The sequence below is a fragment of the Protomyctophum bolini genome (assembly GCF_963924005.1).
Source record: "Protomyctophum bolini genome assembly, chromosome: 16".
Classification (NCBI taxonomy): domain Eukaryota; kingdom Metazoa; phylum Chordata; class Actinopteri; order Myctophiformes; family Myctophidae; genus Protomyctophum; species Protomyctophum bolini.
The window spans coordinates 5231396-5249208 of NC_137877.1; the positions used below are offsets into that span (position 1 = coordinate 5231396).

The 17813-nt window shown below is 44.6% G+C and overlaps 2 protein-coding genes across 5 annotated transcripts in view; both read left to right on the plus strand.

Moving 5' to 3' along the window:
* ift88 (intraflagellar transport 88 homolog) overlaps nucleotides 1-14453 on the plus strand; it is a 40945-nt gene extending 26492 nt beyond the window's left edge. For both annotated transcript variants that reach the window (XM_080786220.1, XM_080786221.1), the window contains 3 exons: nucleotides 2264-2327; nucleotides 10870-10977; nucleotides 12973-14453. In XM_080786220.1, coding sequence (XP_080642346.1) covers nucleotides 2264-2327; nucleotides 10870-10977; nucleotides 12973-13094 — 294 coding nt within the window. In that variant the 3' untranslated portion in view covers nucleotides 13095-14453. The remainder of the gene's footprint in view (nucleotides 1-2263; nucleotides 2328-10869; nucleotides 10978-12972) is intronic.
* A 180-nt stretch (nucleotides 14454-14633) lies between these two features.
* Nucleotides 14634-17813, plus strand: part of il17d (interleukin 17d) — a 121206-nt gene continuing 118026 nt past the window's right edge. The window contains exons 1-3 of one of the 3 annotated variants that reach the window (XR_013965546.1): nucleotides 14634-15416; nucleotides 15998-16765; nucleotides 16799-17711. Coding sequence is in view for 1 of the 3 variants with exons in the window: in XM_080786231.1 (XP_080642357.1) it covers nucleotides 15073-15416; nucleotides 15998-16325 (672 nt within the window). In the remaining 2 variants the exon portion in view is untranslated. Of the gene's footprint in view, nucleotides 15417-15997; nucleotides 17712-17813 lie in introns of those variants that run through there. The other 2 variants (XR_013965545.1, XM_080786231.1) reach the window with 2 other exon arrangements.

Genomic DNA, 17813 nt, shown 5'->3' on the forward strand with positions numbered 1-17813 from the left:
ACCACGAAAAAGTCCAGAGTCGTGTGAGCGTTCTAAAGTTTAAATCACGTTTCTACGACAAAGTATGCCAGAGTAATGAGGCTGCAAAAGTGAGGTTGATTTAGAGATAAATCCCATTCATTGTCTATGGGAGGCAAAAACTATAAATAAAGTTAAATATTTTAAAAAGTATAAACTTTTTCAAAACAACTTTTTCACCAATGAAAGTTCAAAGATAGATGAACATTATAAAGTTTGAATGAAGTTTCAAAGTGAAAGTATGACGGAGTAATAAGAGCTCAAAAAAGTTAACTGTGAAAAATGGGACCTTTCTTCCATCGACTCTCATTATAAAGGATGTTAAAAAAAAGTTAAAAAGTATAAAAAGTATAAAACTTTGTAAAAATAAAAATACAAGCACCCATCACTGCAAAGAGCTGAACAGTTTGAAGTTTGAACTAAATTTCTAGCATAAAGTATGTGGAAGTAGTAGTGTGTCAAAAAAAAGGGTGGAATAAATAAATATAGGCTGGCAATAACTAGTGTGTGCTCGCTGTAGCGAGCCCACAATCAGGAAATGTGATTCAAATGTGATTTTGTTGTGTCCAAAAACTGTTACTTTTACTTACTTTTTGTTACTTTTCAGGATTCAAGTTCAAAAGTATACAGCAGATCTTACGCCATGTTTTCGAGCTTGTAGCATTCATTTATGAAAAACACAATGTCCAAGTTGTACGGTAGCTGCTTTATAGCTGCGTTCACCAAGCGTAGTTGTGTGGCATTTGCCGTGCGATAGGCGAGTGTTTTTCGGGTTGTTGCCGGCGTGTTGTTGTTGCTGGCAGTGGCCGTCATGGGTCCTTATTTATTAGTGTAGTCTCTATAGTCAACACGACTTGTATAGGTCTGCTATTTTAGAAAAAAAGCTTAAGACATTTTGAAGCCCTCGACCAAGAAACGGGCGGTAGACTGATCGTTTAAAGAGTGACCGAGCGTAAACTCAGATCTGTGAGGGAAGAAGCCAGACAGCCACCACTTCTGGCATTGCTCGGAATGGGCCAGAAGTCCATGACTGCTATACCCCCCCCCCCCCACAATCATCATGACAAGAGTAGCCATGTTTCCACAAAGCCAGACAGCCAAATACTGGAAAGGTTTTACGAAAACCGTCATCCACCCTCTCTCTCTCTCTCTCTCTCTCTCTCTCTCTCTCTCTCTCTCTCTCTCTCTTCATCTGGATGATTGGATGCTGGCTAGCGCTGTGGGGACATTCCTCCAGAGGAGAGCGACATCTCCGACTATCACAACCAGCTGCTCCTAAATCAACACAGACACCTTGTTGGACGGGAGGGATGGTCCCATGGAGGAGAGTGGGGGAAGGGAAGGGAAGGGAGATAGAGAGAAAGCGATTATGACAGAAGGACATCGCCATAGTGATAAATACATACGCAGACAAAGAGTAAGGGCTGAGCAATTAGCAGAAAATACGGTATATCCAAATTGATATTTACAACCATAACCGTCTTCATCTTGCTCATGTGGGTTCATAGATTTTGTTGTGCAGCTGTTAGTGTATGCAACCCATTTTTTGCCCCAACACAAACATTTAAATGCCGTCGACAATGAATGGACAATTTTGAGTGTTTGTGTAAACACAAACATTTGCGTAACACAAACGAAAGTGAGGACGCAATTTGCGATTGGCCAGAATGAGATGATGTACAACGATAAGAGCGCCCCTCACGTGTGATTTTTTATTATTTTATTTAATTGACTAAATCGATTAGTCTAATTAAACACTTAACCTTGTATTACACTTCAATGGTAATGCGCACAAAAATAGTGCATATAGCCGATCTAGAGCAGGTCGTCCAATGATCCATGGGTCGGCGGTTCGAATCCCGGCTCCTCCTGTCCACATGTGGAAGTGTCCTTGGGCAAGACACTGAACCCTATAAATTGCCTCCAATGAGTCGGTCGGTGTGAGCTCGCCACCGTCGGTGTGTGAATGTGGGAAGTGAGGACGCTGGCGTCGACTGTTCGCCGCTTCACCTCCCAATGTATGAATGAATGAACCGTTGTAAGTGCTTTGAGTAGGCAGGTAGTGCATAGAAAAGCGCAATTCATTATGTACAACCTCACAACTGTGTGAACAGAGAGAAAGAGAGAGAGATATGCAGGCTTGTCTCTGTTCACCTGTGTAGGCACACATAAAAAATATTTTTCACATCTTGCCTCTCTTCATCCTCCCGTCTGTCTGTCCATCTGTTTCTCTGTCTGTCTGCAGAGGGTGAAGTCATCGAGGGATGGGTCAGGGGGCAGAGGTCGCAGAGAGGGCAGCGCCAGCAGTGGTGAGTAAAGATGGTTCTAACTCATGGTTCTATGCACCACCACCACCATCAACATCAGACAAAGACAAAGATCTGGCAAGATGTGCTTCTTCTCACCCATTGAGATGCATGTTAAATGACCAGGATTTATCCATGTAAACAATCAATCATTTCAGTAGCAAGAGCTTCTAAAATGTCTTCTAAATGTTGTCAACAAGGCGAGATTATTTCAATAAACTAGAAATACGAGGAAATATATTCGAGGGATAAACACTATCCAACTCAATCCACTTTAACGTCTGACAGGATTTTTAGCTAACGGAAGCTTTCCCAGCTTAGCAACGGTTGCTAAACTATTTTGATTGGCATTGGACAATCGCTTTTGGGGTGGGGTTTAGCGAAGGGTCCATTGTATGACATGTCCTGTTTGTCAAAGATGTCCTACTTGTGAAAGGTGTGTGTGTGTGTGTGTGTGTGTGTGTGTGTGTGTGTGTGTGTGTGTGTGTGGGGGGGGGGGGGGGGTGTTTGGATCATACAAGGATGAACACACAAGAACTATCAAGTGGAATCCACACCACAACTTTAAGTCTTATGGTTATGCTCACATAATTAGCATTATCGTCATAGTCGGATAAAAGATAAAACACTAGAGAGCATTATTTTGTTAACCACTTAAGCCCTACGTATATACTTCATTGTGTGACGAATAGTGAAATACTACTACTACACAGGCTCTGACAATGGAAACCCATTCTTTATCAGGCACTTGAAAGCATTTCAAAGACAACACAGATGTACTACGTACTGTACACACATGCCAAAAAACTGTCTTGGCGAGCCACGCTTCGTCTCGACCGTGTAACTGGAAGCCTGCAATTTCGCGTCAAGCACCTGCTAATGTGCCTGCCTGTCTGTCTGTCAGTTTGTCTGTCTGTCTGTCTGTCTGTCTGTCTGTCTGTCTGTCTGTCTGTCTGTCTGTCTGTCTGTCTGTCTGTCTGTCTGTCTGTCTGTCTGTCTGTCTGTCTGTCTGTCTGTCTGTCTGTCTGTCTGTCTGTCTGTCTGTCTGTCTGTCTGTCTGTCTGTCTGTCTGTCTGTCTGTCTGTCTGTCTGTCTGTCTGTCTGTCTGTCTGTCTGTCTGTCTGTCTGTCTGTCTGTCTGTCTGTCTGTCTGTCTGTCTGTCTGTCTGTCTGTCTGTCTGTCTGTCTGTCTGTCTGTCTGTCTGTCTGTCTGTCTGTCTGTCTGTCTGTCTGTCTGTCTGTCTGTCTGTCTGTCTGTCTGTCTGTCTGTCTGTCTGTCTGTCTGTCTGTCTGCCTGCCTGCCTGCCTGCCTGCCTGCCTGCCTGCCTGCCTGCCTGCCTGCCTGCCTGCCTGCCTGCCTGTCTGTCTGTCTGTCTGTCTGTCTGTCGGCCTTGCCATTTGCCAAGAGTTCCATTGCTCCCCTCCCTGTGGCTTGCTGTTTTGGATCACGCAGATAAAGGCTTCCAATGTGCGGTAGAATAGAAATGCTTATGGGAATCTGTTCAGTGTCATCAAGTAGAATAGCTGCCCTTGACCTGAGATCGGATTCTAAAAATGTCTTCTACATCCTGACGGTTTTCTGAAAAAGCTATGTTTCTATGTCAGTCGGATTTCAATAGCTAAAGCATAACATAATGCTAACACCAAAAGGGGTTCCCGCCCCAAAGATCGTAAAGGGATCAGAACAGAACTGTGAGGATGTGATGGACCTTTAGAAGCAGAGTGATCAGAACAGAACTGAAGTGATCAGAACAGAACTGTGAGGATGTGGTGGACCTTTAGAAGCAGAGTGATCAGAACAGAACTGAAGGGATCAGAACAGAACTGTGAGGATGTGGTGGACCTTTAGAAGCAGAGTGATCAGAACAGAACTGAAGTGATCAGAACAGAACTGTGAGGATGTGGTGGACCTTTAGAAGCAGAGTGATCAGAACAGAACTGAAGTGATCAGAACAGAACTGTGAGGATGTGATGGATCTTTAGAAGCAGAGTGATCAGAACAGAACTGAAGTGATCAGAACAGAACTGTGAGGATGTGATGGACCTTTAGAAGCAGAGTGATCAGAACAGAACTGAAGTGATCAGAACAGAACTGTGAGGATGTGATGGATCTTTAGAAGCAGAGTGATCAGAACAGAACTGAAGTGATCAGAACAGAACTGTGAGGATGTGATGGACCTTTAGAAGCAGAGTGATCAGAACAGAACTGAAGTGATCAGAACAGAACTGTGAGGATGTGATGGATCTTTAGAAGCAGAGTGATCAGAACAGAACTGAAGTGATCAGAACAGAACTGTGAGGATGTGATGGATCTTTAGAAGCAGAGTGATCAGAACAGAACTGAAGTGATCAGAACAGAACTGTGAGGATGTGATGGACCTTTAGAAGCAGAGTGATCAGAACAGAACTGAAGTGATCAGAACAGAACTGTGAGGATGTGATGGACCTTTAGAAGCAGAGTGATCATTCACATCTTTGTTTTCTCCCGGCACTGCAGAGGTGGTGGAGGTCAAAGCAGGTGAGAGATGTGAAAGTGACTCGACTGAAATGACACCTCGTCACAGTACCCATAATGCATCGCATGGCTCAATTATAATGATAATAAAGCTTTATTTGTATAGCACCTTTTTAAGAACCTGCAGTCACAAAGTGCTTTAACAGAGAAACATATATAAACTAAAGACATAGCAAGGAGGCACACAATAGAATAAAATACGTTGTCAATAATGCACAAAATCAAATTAAAAAAAATTCAAAACCGAAGAAATCAATAAAAAAAATCACAGATCACATGGGTAGGGGGTTGAATGTAACTGTTTAGTAGCCAAAAACTTCAAGACGTGTAATTGCCTATTAAGTAATGGATGCCACGGGCGTCAAGACGTCTCTCACTTGGGAATATTTTTTATTTTCATCCATATTTTGAAAATTCCTCTAATCTGGTGTACAGGTGATGACATGCACATTACATGCATAATAGAATTGCAAATTATTTATTTATTTATAATGGGAGAATTGGCACTCAGAGCCTATAAACTGGTGACCACCAGGTGGCGCTAAAACAGGGCACAGAGTCTGCATTAAGCCTGATCTCTAGGGGGCGGGGCATTCCAGAGAGACGGTGCATGGATTGGGAATGCCCGGTCGGTCGCCTACAGTTATTTTTATTGAGAGAAGGGCCGTCCGTGCCTTGACGTTCATCTGACCTTTTGAACATCTAAGCACCCAGTTTGATATATGCTATAGGAGTCTCTAGGCCACAGTGCCTGCTGGGACCCCCCCCCCCACACTACACTACACTGGGAAATCCTGTAAAAATATATATTTTTATCCCACGATTTTGTAACCCATTTTTCACCCCTGTGCCAATCATCTACTGTGATCCTGGGCTCTACACACCCTCCGCCAACCTGGGGAGAGCAACGGACTTAACTCATGCTCCCTTCATGCCTGAGTGTCCAAGTTGCTCCTTTACACCTGGGAAATCCTCAATGTTCATTTAACAAGAGTGTATACAAATGGAACCAGGTCCATTCAATTGTGGCTCCATTTGTACATACTCTGAGTTACAGAGACGTATAACGGTCCATTTGGACTCATGGTCCCGGCCCGGACCCAACGTTGAGAACCAGTGCTATATATATATATATTATATATAATCTCATAAGCTTCTTTCATTCCTTTTTTCTTTCCCTCTTTCGTTGTGTATTGCCTCCCTCCCTCCTTCATTACTTCCTCACGTTTTGACTCGTTTCTGTCTTTCTCCTGCTGTCTGCCTCTGTGTGCTTGTCGCCCTGCATGGCCCAGTGTCTCACAGCGACGCTAAACTGCAGAGTCCACCGCTGGACTCGGGGAGAGGTATGTGTATACCGTTATATACATACCATAACAGATGTATATACTGTATGTATGTACCGTTACGTTACGCCTGAGTTATACTTAAGCAATATTACACGAGAGGTTGTGAGTTAACGTGATTATTGCCACGACAGGGACGAGACAAAGTCGAGTTCCGCAAGCATCTACAACAGTTACCCTTAAAACTAAGAAAATAATCGCTGAAAGAATATATATTTTTAATGACAGATGTAGTGACTATACGACCACAAATGTCCCAAGAAACTAGCTAGCCTAGCCACAGAGTTTGCTAGCGCTCTGGGAGCACAGAGCAGCTGAATTCTTTGTTTTGATTAGGTGGTGAACGGTGCTGGTTTAACCCACGGCTAGAAGGCCGTTTCAGATTGCTTCCTCGAAACGACCTGTTGTATAATTGGTTACACGTATTGTATACCGGGGAATAGCCGATCCACAAGCTAGTGAAGCGCTGTGGTTGTGTAGCCTGGCGCGGCCAGACTCATAGCGCGGATTCACTGAGGCCTCCGGGGGAGGAAGGCTAGTCATTGTGGGCTTGTAGATCGCCAGTTTTTGGTGCACAACACCGGTGTCGTGCAACTACAGTTTAGATCAGCCAGGCGTTGTGTAGCCCCCATGCAGCATAAATGAGCCATCACCACATGGCTGTTTGCCACGTGGCTTTTTTCCAGACTGTATTCACCTCTCGTAGTGCAGAGTAGAGCAGTGGTTCCCAAACTTTTTCATGTCACTTTGGGAACCACTGGAGTAGAGCATTGTTTGTGACAGAAATTAAACCCTAGAAGGGTCTGTCGTGGTCTGGACCGTGTCGCTGCACTAGAGAAGCCTTTGTGAACGCTTTGTGTCCTGTGAGGAATGAATGAATGAAGGAAGGATGAAGTATTGAACGCTTTGTGTCCTGTGAGGAATGAATGAATGAAGGAAGGATGAAGTATTGAACGCTTTGTGTCCTGTGAGGAATGAATGAATGAAGGAAGGATGAAGTATTGAACGCTTTGCGTCCTGTGAGGAATGAATGAAGGAAGGATGAAGTATTGAACGCTTTGTGTCCTGTGAGGAATGAAGGAAGGATGAAGTATTGAACGCTTTGTGTCCTGTGAGGAATGAAGGAAGGATGAAGTATTGAACGCTTTGTGTCCTGTGAGGAATGAAGGAAGGATGAAGTATTGAACGCTTTGTGTCCTGTGAGGAATGAAGGAAGGATGAAGTATTGAACGCTTTGTGTCCTGTGAGGAATGAAGGAAGGATGAAGTATTGAACGCTTTGTGTCCTGTGAGGAATGAAGGATTGAGTATTGCCACAGTTCCAAAATGATAAACGGTAAAAGCTATACTTAAGTTCAGTGATATTGTGCAGCCCTATTTCATTGCAATGCCATATAGTATAATGCAATATGTGGATACATTTTCTAATCTGGTTTTCTGTTGAGGGAGTCACATTCCACTACGAGAGTGAAACAAACTGGAGAACTGCTTTAATATGTTCTGAGAGGCCCAGAATTCCTCTCACAGGCTGCTGTGATCTCAAGTCTCCCTCTCTCCCTGACACTCCTTGTCTGCTCCAGTCAATGTTTGCACTGAGCAATGCACTGACTGACTGACTGGCTGGCTGACTGACTGACTGACTGACTGACTGACTGACTGACTGACTGACTGACCGACCGACCGAGTTCGCTGAAGACGATGAGATTTGAGAGAAAGCTGTGAAGGCCACTACTCTTTAAAATACACCTGATAAGTTTTCCCTCTGTTCTGTAAAGTCTGTCTGTTTGCGTCTCGCGACGCACCACACACTCCTCCTCGGTGTGTGAAGAGAGGCTGTTATTCCCCCAAAATAACGTCCCGTATAGGTTTCGAGGCGGAGAAGTTAGTTTTTTTTCTCGAAAATTACATAATTCTCTAAAAGTGCCACCTACATCCGAGAGAGCGAGAGGTGGACCCCGAGACGTTCACACTAGGGTCAACAGAGCAGATATCAGACTCTCACTCTCACAAAGTCCATCATTCTGCTCTTTATAGGGACTTATTTCCCTCTGTTTCCGTTTATTCTCCTGCTATGCTTTGGTGGAACGAATGGCACTAGTAGTGCATCATTCTTATCTTTCCTGCATTTCATCTCTGAGATCAACCCATGTTTCTATACCAGTGGTTCTCAAACATTTTCATGTCAAGGACCCCCAGAATCATATGTAACTGCCCCCCCCCCCCCCCCCCCAATCTGGAAATATGTTGTTCCAGGGACACCCCCCCAGAAGCAAAGATTTGAGTTAAAAACGTTTGCTCTGAAAGAATATATATATATCCAAATATTTGCGCCACATTTTCACGATTTTTCTAAAATAGCAGACCTACAAGCTCGTAGCATGGCACTCGGTGCTGCACTATGAGCTTGTAGGTCTGCTATTTTTCAATAACTAAAGTATAACATAATGCTTAAAACAGCAAAAGGGGTTCGATTCCTCCACAGTAGCTCTGGTATGAATGAACCAACACAGTTGTCAGTAGAGTTGTTTTCCAATACCGATATCGGTTACTCGGGCCGATACCATCCTCAAGTACTCGTACTCGGTACTTGGTACCGGCCCCCCGATACTTTGACCCGAGTAACAAAACATTAAATTGACACTATAGGCTGAACGAATGCAACGGGAGCAAGTCTGGGGCAAATCAGCCGATCTACAAGCATAGAATGACAACTGACAAGTGTAGATCAGAGATCCATCTGGATCTATAGATCAGAGATCCATCTGGATCTATAGATCAGAGATCCATCTGCATCTATAGATCAGAGATCCATCTGGATCTATAGATCAGAGATCCATCTGGATCTATAGATCAGAGATCCATCTGCATCTAGGAGAAAAAGGGGGTACAATAAGTGGTTAATAAACACAACAATAAAGTACTCGTATCGGTACTAAAAATTAAGTACTTGTTATCGTACAGCAGGGGATTGTGTCCGCATATACGGCTCGGTTTGTTGGTTGGTTGGTTGAGTGTCTGTTGTTTGTGATAAAAAATAAAAGTGTTGTATAAGTTGTTCTGGCAAAATAGACAAATACATCCCTGGGCCTTTAGACGGGAGCCAATACATCTGTTTTCTAGCAGAGAGTCTAGTTAGAGCCAGACTGTTACTGTACATTGGTCAGAGTCAGACCGATATATATCGGTCATTATTTGACCTTTTTATTACCGTATTGGCAATTATATGCAGCTCCATGTGTCCAGATGTTGAACCACATTGAAGCCGTTATCCCTAATTGTGGTCCGGTATGTCACTAATTGGCAAAAATAGCAGATGTAGCTTATTTTCTTCTTCTTTTTTAACAGGAATAGGTAAATAAGTGGTTCATAAAATAAAGTTTTAGTTTTATGTATATATTATTTTTTATTCATCTATCAAAATGTATTTGGTTTTGCGCGTGAATTAATTGTGGTATATAACTTTAATCAAATCTGTTTTTCCAAATTGATGAATAATATTATGGGTCAAAACATGATGGCTATAATCATTCTGTGGGTCTGTCTGTCTGTCTGTCTGTCTACGACTGTCCCCAGAATCTAGATTGGCTTCTGTCCCAAAACTATGCCATCGGTTCAGGATCTATACTGGTAGATGGAGAGGGGGGAGGGAGGGGGGGGGGGGGGGGTTTGTTTAGTGCTGTGGGGGACATTGGAGGAGGAGGAGGAGGAGGAGGAGGGGGGGGGGGGGGGGGGACAGTGGAGGACTGGGGCCTCTTTTACTCCTTCCTGTTTTGGTGTTATTTTCCACCATGGTCTCCAGAGCTATACCTGGCTGCCAGATGTTCTGGTGAGATCGTTATCGCTCCTCTTGTCCCTCGTGAGGCGTTCACAGTACTACTAGCGGCGACAAAAGCTATACAAACCGGCCACGCCGAGTCGCCATCGAAGTGTCGCTCAACGTGGCAGTTGACGCCGCGGCAGAGGATATACGTAAGGGATTAACCCATTCTGACCTGAGATCAGATTCATACGAGGTTTCCACTGGACACACACTGGTCTGATTAGCCCATTCTGACCCGAGATCAGATTCTAAAAAAATGTCAGTCGTCCTTCGATTTTTCAAAAATAGCAGACCTACAAGCTCGTAGCGCGCCACTCGGTGGCGCGCTACGAGCTTGTAGATCTGCTATTTTTCAATAGCTAAAGCATAACATGATGCGAACACCAAAACGGGTGCCCGGTCAGAATGGGTTAATGGGAACTGTGTTAACAGCGAGAATACGCTTTTCTCTTTTGTAAAACGGGAGCGGGAATTATAGGGAAGTGGGTTGGAAATGGTGTCATTGGGAGCGCTGGAAAAGGTTGAAGCCATGAAGCTCAAGTTTCGTTTTTGCAGCCCCGAGCGTCGCTTTACACTACAGCTTCATGGCTCTATTATATATATATTATCCATTGAAAATGACTTAAGTTGTAGCCTATATATCGCTTCGTCGCCGCTAGTGTGAACGCAGCATCAGGCCCTCTGGGGTGCACTCAGCTTGCCATCTGAGCCTCATGGCCTGGAATGAAGGCACGCCGAAAAACGTATTTTATACGAATTGCCGAATAGATAAGTCATGTAAACATGCACACACACACACACACACACACACACACACACACACACACACACAGTGAGCTAATGGTTTTGTGTTGTCTACACGTGTACAGATGGCAGCCACAGCAGCAGTGCCAAGGGGGAGCGGATGAGCGCCAAGCTGAGGGCACTTCCTGGTTCCAACGAGCCGTACGAAGCCAGCAGCCAGCAGAGAGACCTGGGTGAGCCTCTTAAACCTCTACTTCCGCCTTATTCTTTTGTTTAATAATATATTATGAATACATCTTTATCTTTATTATAGGAGACACTTTTCATACATTAATCGGGGCTTGCTTAACCTATTTTGACCTGGGAACGATTCTATGAATGTCTTCTAAATCCTGACAGTTTTCTGAAAAAGCTATGTTTCTATGTGTCAGTGGTTCTTCGATTTTTCAAAAATAGCAGATCTACAAGCTCGTAAGTGGCGCGCTATGAGCTTGTTATGCTTTAGCTAAACGCTAAAGCATAACATAATGCTAACACCAAAAGGGGTTCCCGCCCCAAAATGGGTTATTATAGGAGACATTTTTCATACATTAATCGGGCTTGCTTATAATAGAAACTTTATTTTGAGAACGTTTCGCAGTTTTTGACAAAATATCAGTCAAAACATTGGTAATAATCTGGTCCAGGACTCGGTATCGGCATCAGAACCAAACATCTGTCACCGGGTCGTGCTCTAGTTCTTGTCATCCATCTCTCTCCCCGCCCCCCCCCCCCGTCCTACTTGCTGACAAACACTAGTGTCATTTCTTTGTGAACATATGTGCAGCAGATCTGATCTGATCTACTCTTGCTGCATGGCTAATCCATTGGAATCAGATGTTTTCACTTTTGCTTTAGTACAGTATGTGTCTTCATATACTGGACCTGTTGTGAATTGTGACTCTATTTGCTTCTGTTCTGTTCTCATGTCACCTCTGTGTGTTTGAAATTATTTATTTAGGAATACCCCGTTGAGATACAGTATCTGGTCTTCCAGAGGGTCCTAACTACAATCAATACAATACACAAAAAAGGAGAAAAACAAAACACAAAACAAACAAACACAAAACACAAAAAAACAGGGTATTACAATATGCAAGCATAATAGCAAAGAGATGGATCATTTGTTCTGTCAGATATGACTGTCACTTCCGTTGGTCAGCATTAGAATACAGTTACCTTTAAACATATGCACCCTATTCTGGGCAGGTCATAATATTCAAAAAGATGCTGGAAAATTGGCAAACATTCAGTGAATACAGCATATCTGAATGAGCAAACATTCAGTGAATACAGCATAATCTGAATGAGCAAACATTCAGTGAATACAGCATAATCTGAATGAGCAAACAAAGCATATTATAGAGTTTAAGCTTTAAGGCACAACTTCATCTTTTTAACCCATTTAGGCCTGACGTCGAAATTAAAAGAAAAGTTCGCTCTGAAAGAATATATATTCAAAGATTTGTGCCTCATTTTCACGATTTTTCAAAAATAGCAGACCTATAAGCTTGTGGAGCGCCACTCGGTGGCGCGCTATGAGCTTGTAGATCTGCTATTTTTCAATAGCTAAAGTATAACATAATGCTTAGTTAAAACACCAAAAGGGGTTCCCGCCCAGGAAGACTTTATCAGAATATCTGCGGTCACACATTTGTGTCCCAAGTTAATACTAGCTGAGACTCACAGACCAGAGAGGTGCTGGAGTTAGCTGCTTTAGCAGATTGTGTGAGGGTCCAATGGAGTTAAGAGGTTTTGTCCAAAGCACTTTTTACTATTCATTGTTTCAATATATTTTTAACCAACACACAGGGTGTTCAATAGCACTGATTAAATACAAAAGATTGTTCTCTGTACAATGGTGTCACACGGAAATAGCTAATCTACACAAGCTCAGCGTTGTGAGGTTGTAGTTCGGCTATTTTATTGATTTTTGATTCCATATTTGTTGTCAGAATATTCATTTTTCCCAACTGTGTGTGTGTGTGTGTGTGTGTGTGTGTGTGTGTGTGTGTGTGTGTGTGTGTGTGTGTGTGTGTGTGTGTGTGTGTGTGTGTGTGTGTGTGTGTGTGTGTGTGTGTGTGTGTGTGTGTGTGTGTGTGTGTGTGTGTGTGTGTGTGTGTGTGTGTGTGTGTGTGTGTGTGTGTGCGTGTGTGCATGTGTGTGCGTGTGCGTGCGTGTGCGTGTAGATGCTTCCTACGTTGACCCACTGGGACCTCAGGCAGAGAGACCAAAGACAGCCGCTAAGAAGCGTGTGGACGAGGATGACTTTGGAGACGGCGAGCTGGGAGATGACCTCCTGCCTCTGTAACCATAGACGTCGTAGACCAGGGGTGTCGAACTCAACTTGGGGCGAGGGCCGCATTGGTCATTTTAAATGATGCATTAAGAGGCACGGCTTGCTGTCATCAACATGGCAGCTGTGTGACTTGACGCATCGCTCCGACGAACAACAAGTGGCCAATGTGGTATCTCTGTGTAACTATGGTTGTTACTGTGTCCTCCTCTCCTTCACACTGTACAAGCCTGCTCCTCCCCACAGGGCTGGACTGGGACAAAAATTCGGCCCATTTTCGCGTGAATTTGGCCCAGACCGGCCCACCCACCACAACCAGCGTGCAGATAGCAGAAACTCTACTGCCCCGCTCCGTCGAGGCACACACAAAGTAACAAACAAGCCCCTAATAATACCACCACTTTTACAGAACAACATAAATGATACAAAACCAACAGACAACTACACAATTTTTTTTGTAGAGGGTTTATTTTGTCACTCACTTAATACAGGTACAGTGAAATTATCGTGATGGCACTGGCAGAATGGCAGCACGCACGGACCTTTCCTGGTGGCCTTTTGTTTTATTTTTTTATAGCATGGCGAGTGGCGACCCTATATGGTCGCGGCCCACCGGCAATATGCCCGGTACGTCCTGTGGCCAGTTCAGCCCTGCTTCCCCAACAACACGCACTGATTTCACCTGATCGTATCTGGCTCACGTGGAAAAAACGTCAGCAGACTTCCAGCTCCTGTCACCAAAATACAATGTGAGGTTCAGCTGTATATATCTGTTAACAGCATTTGACTCCATAAGTGGAAAGTTATGCTGCAAGGTGGCCGGCCTACTGCAGGTGATTGGGGATGACAGATTCCTTTTCCATATGTGAGCAAAAGTCGGAGGTTTTATTGCCTTATGGAAACGCAATTGTCCCAGTAGCATAATTCATCATAATCACGCTATACACTAACCGTATATAGCCATGTTAAATGGCTTGATTTCTTTATTCCCATTTGAGACATTGCTGTTTGAATGTGTGCAATGCGGTAGATAGAGCTATATTTATTTATACTGGATTCTGATTGTTGTTGAATATGTTGTGTTATTATAGTTGTGTGAATCTATATACAGTAGTCCATAATATATTATCTGATTATTATCCTGTTTAGTGGAACTAGAAACATACTTGGAAAAGCTATTTTCTGTTATTAAAAGTAAATATTTTGAATAGTTAAGCGTCACGGGTCAAGTAGATAAGCATCTGGAAAGAAAACACGTCCATGTATGCCAAAGGGAGAGTGGTTGAGGCTATCTGTAGACAGACACGCACCAGCTGCTGAACTCAACATCCTATTTAGTCTGATGGAAAACGGTAGTAGGCCTATACGTAAATTGGTCTGTATCGATGTAGGCCTAATTATTTTTGTCGTACTGCTAGTCTGCTACGATCATTTGTGCCGGTTTTACCGACACAGTGAGTTGCAGGATTCGCAGGAATGAGGCCAAAAGCTTCGCTCTTCTTTTCCAGTGAGCCGCCGTTCCTGAGCGCTGCGCTCATAGGGGACACATTACATTACATTACGGAGGTGGAGGCGAGGAGGCTGCTTTTTTACGCGAGGGGCGAGAAGTTGAAAAGGGGGTCATGTCAATCACATCTTCGGCTCCATTTTAGATTGGTTTTCTACTGTCTGGACTCTGGAGGAGTCGGGGAACTGTCTGGACTGGAGAGGCTGAAAGAAACGGTTCCCACTTCCCAGCACACAGTACTGACCGACCGGGCGTGTTTAGTTTTGCCATACGCTAAGTTTCCACGAGACGTCGTTGAGGAGGAGAGAAACCGAAAATAACAATCTTCTTTTCTTCTCAACTTCACCAAGATGCTCCCCAATCCCAATGTGAGCGGAACATTGGAAATATAACACCTTGCTTTGTTAGAACGAGAGGGGGGGGGGGTAAGTAACCGAACTTGTCTTTTTTGCGCACGTTGTTGTTGGTCCCAGAGTCGCGCGCAATATGGCACCGGGTAGTATTTGCGCACTGCTGCTTGCGTACTTGATCCTGATCGACGCGTCGTCGTCGTCGCGCGTCGACGCCGCGGTGAGAGTCAAGAAGAAAGCGTCGCGGCCGCCCGCAGTCCGCGGCCGGCCGTGTCTGGACCTGCCGGAGGAGATCCTGGAGCAGATGTTCGGACGCCTGTCGGTGGGCGTCATGAGCGCCTTCCACCACACGCTGCAGCTGGCGCCGCAGGAGCGACACAACCTGACGTGTCCTTCGTCGGCGGGCGCCAGTCGCCTCCGCCCGGACAGAAAGTCTCGCACGCCTGTGAATTTTCTCAGCCTCTCTCCGTGGGCATACAGGTAAAAAAAGAACAAGTTCCAAGTTCTCACATGTTCATGTCATTGTACGGTTTATTATTTGGTCCCCTGCTGAAAATATGCAGTGTCTAGTGCCAGTGCAATCCATAACTTGTTATCTGCTTGCCCAGGCAGGGGATGGCAGTGCACATATGAGCTTCAGCCTTCATATCAGGCCTATACTGTTTGTCAACAGTCATACACATGGTGGGTGGTTAGCCCCAATATGTTCATTATGTAGCTCCGATAGCTACAGGATGAGCGTAGGGACTGAGGGAACATTGGGGCTAGGTGGGTGGTCTGTGTGTCTAGCCTAGATTTCTCAATGGAAGTATATGGGAGTGGGAGAAACACCACTGTATCGTGTCACACGATACAGTGGTGGATTGGTTCAATTAAAGATAAGTCTATTGTGATGTAACGTTATCTTAAAACAAGTTTGGTTTAAACAGTTAAAAGTTCTATATGCTAAAAATTGGTCAAAAGTCAGAGTGTAGTAGTTATACAACTGGATCATGTGACCTCAATTAAAATCTAATCATTTTGTATGTTTGTTTGTTTGTTTGTTTTTTTTGGGGTACCAGGATTTCCCACGACCCGGCCCGGTATCCGCGGTTCATCCCAGAAGCCTACTGTCTGTGCAAGGGCTGTCTGACGGGCCCCGACGGCGCGGAGAGCGAGCAGTACCGCAGCACGCCGGTCTACACGCCCTCCGTCATCCTGAAGCGCACGGGCTCGTGCGTGGGCGGCCGCCACTCCTACGTGGAGAGCTACGTGTCCGTGGCCGTGGGGTGCACCTGCGTGCCGCTGCTGGAGAAAGACCGGGACGCGCAGAGCAGCAACCAGAGCGTGGAGGAGCGACAGACACGGCCCAAAGCCGGGCTCCAGAGCTCCACCGACAAACATGTATAACAACAACAAAAAACACCCGTGTGAACTGAGTGGTGCAACTCCCCTCTCTCTCTCTCTCTCTCTCCCCCTCCTCTCCTCTCTCTCTCTCTCTCTCTCTCATATTAGCAGGCAACAGTGCAGCACTAATACTATCTCTCTCTCTCTCTCTGTTTCTGGCACAACACCTGGTGGTACTCATACTGATGCTCATTAACGTCACATACATAGGTGAACCAACACATATATGGTGAACACGGACATTGCTGTTCCTTGGAGTGGTTGCACCACTCAAAAACACTGTCAAATGCTCAGTAGGCCTACACATTTGGTTCCATTTGTAAACCCAAGAGTTTGAATTTATACTGAGGGTTTTTACTGTGAAGGGTATGGGATGGATGGTAGTATGGCCAGGTAGGCCTACAGTATATGATCTACGTCCTTGGCCTTGATGTGCTCAGGACGTGAGTGAAAGGTGTTGTCTTGCCCTGGTATAGAGCACCGAAGTCCTGACGTAACTCGCTCATCCCCTCCATTCGCCTGGTTCTAAAGTCCTGACGTAACTCGCTCATCCCCTCCATTCCCCTGGTTCTAAAGTCCTGACGTAACTCGCTCATCCCCTCCATTCCCCTGGTTCTAAAGTCCTGACGTAACTCGCTCATCCCCTCCATTCCCCTGGTTCTAAAGTCCTGACGTAACTCGCTCATCCCCTCCATTCCCCTGGTTCTAAAGTCCTGACGTAACTCGCTCATCCCCTCCATTCCCCTGGTTCTAAAGTCCTGACGTAACTCGCTCATCCCCTCCATTCCCCTGGTTCTAAAGTCCTGACGTAACTCGCTCATCCCTTCGACTCCCCTGGTTCGCGGAAGTAATTTCTCTATGGAGAACAACATGGGCTCGTCTTAATATCGTCTACTATAAGCGTTGTGGTCCAAAAATAAACAAGCTGTCTCTGCGTTATTGTCAGGGAGGTGTCTCTGTATCGTCTATGACACTCAGTCACTCATAATTATGATACAGTCTGTTTCTAGCGAAAATGTAACTAATTCAATAGCGGTAACAATAGCGTTTTCTCTCAGTCAGTTGATTCTTGATATCCATATGAGTGAAACGGCCGGGGTGACATGTTTATTTTTCAAACACAGTTCTTATATGAGGCGATCTAAAATCCACCCTATGGGGATTACAATGCAAATAAAAGGTACACGAACCTGTGGATTTGCGCCCCTCTACCGATATTGACATATCAGACTTCGGTGCTCTATAGCCTCCTTTTTAACCATACTGTATATAATACAGTAAGCCCTGGCCTATTATTCGTTCAGCGAAAACATGTTCTATCAATTGAAACACACGGCGTAATGCAATATTTTCCCTATTCAAATTTTCAATTAAAACATTCTCTTCTGATTGGCATTTTCAAAAATGTAAAATAAAAAAACGTAATCATGCCATGCAGTATTTAATGTGGTTTTAACCCATTCTGAACGGGAACCCATTTTGGTGTTAGCA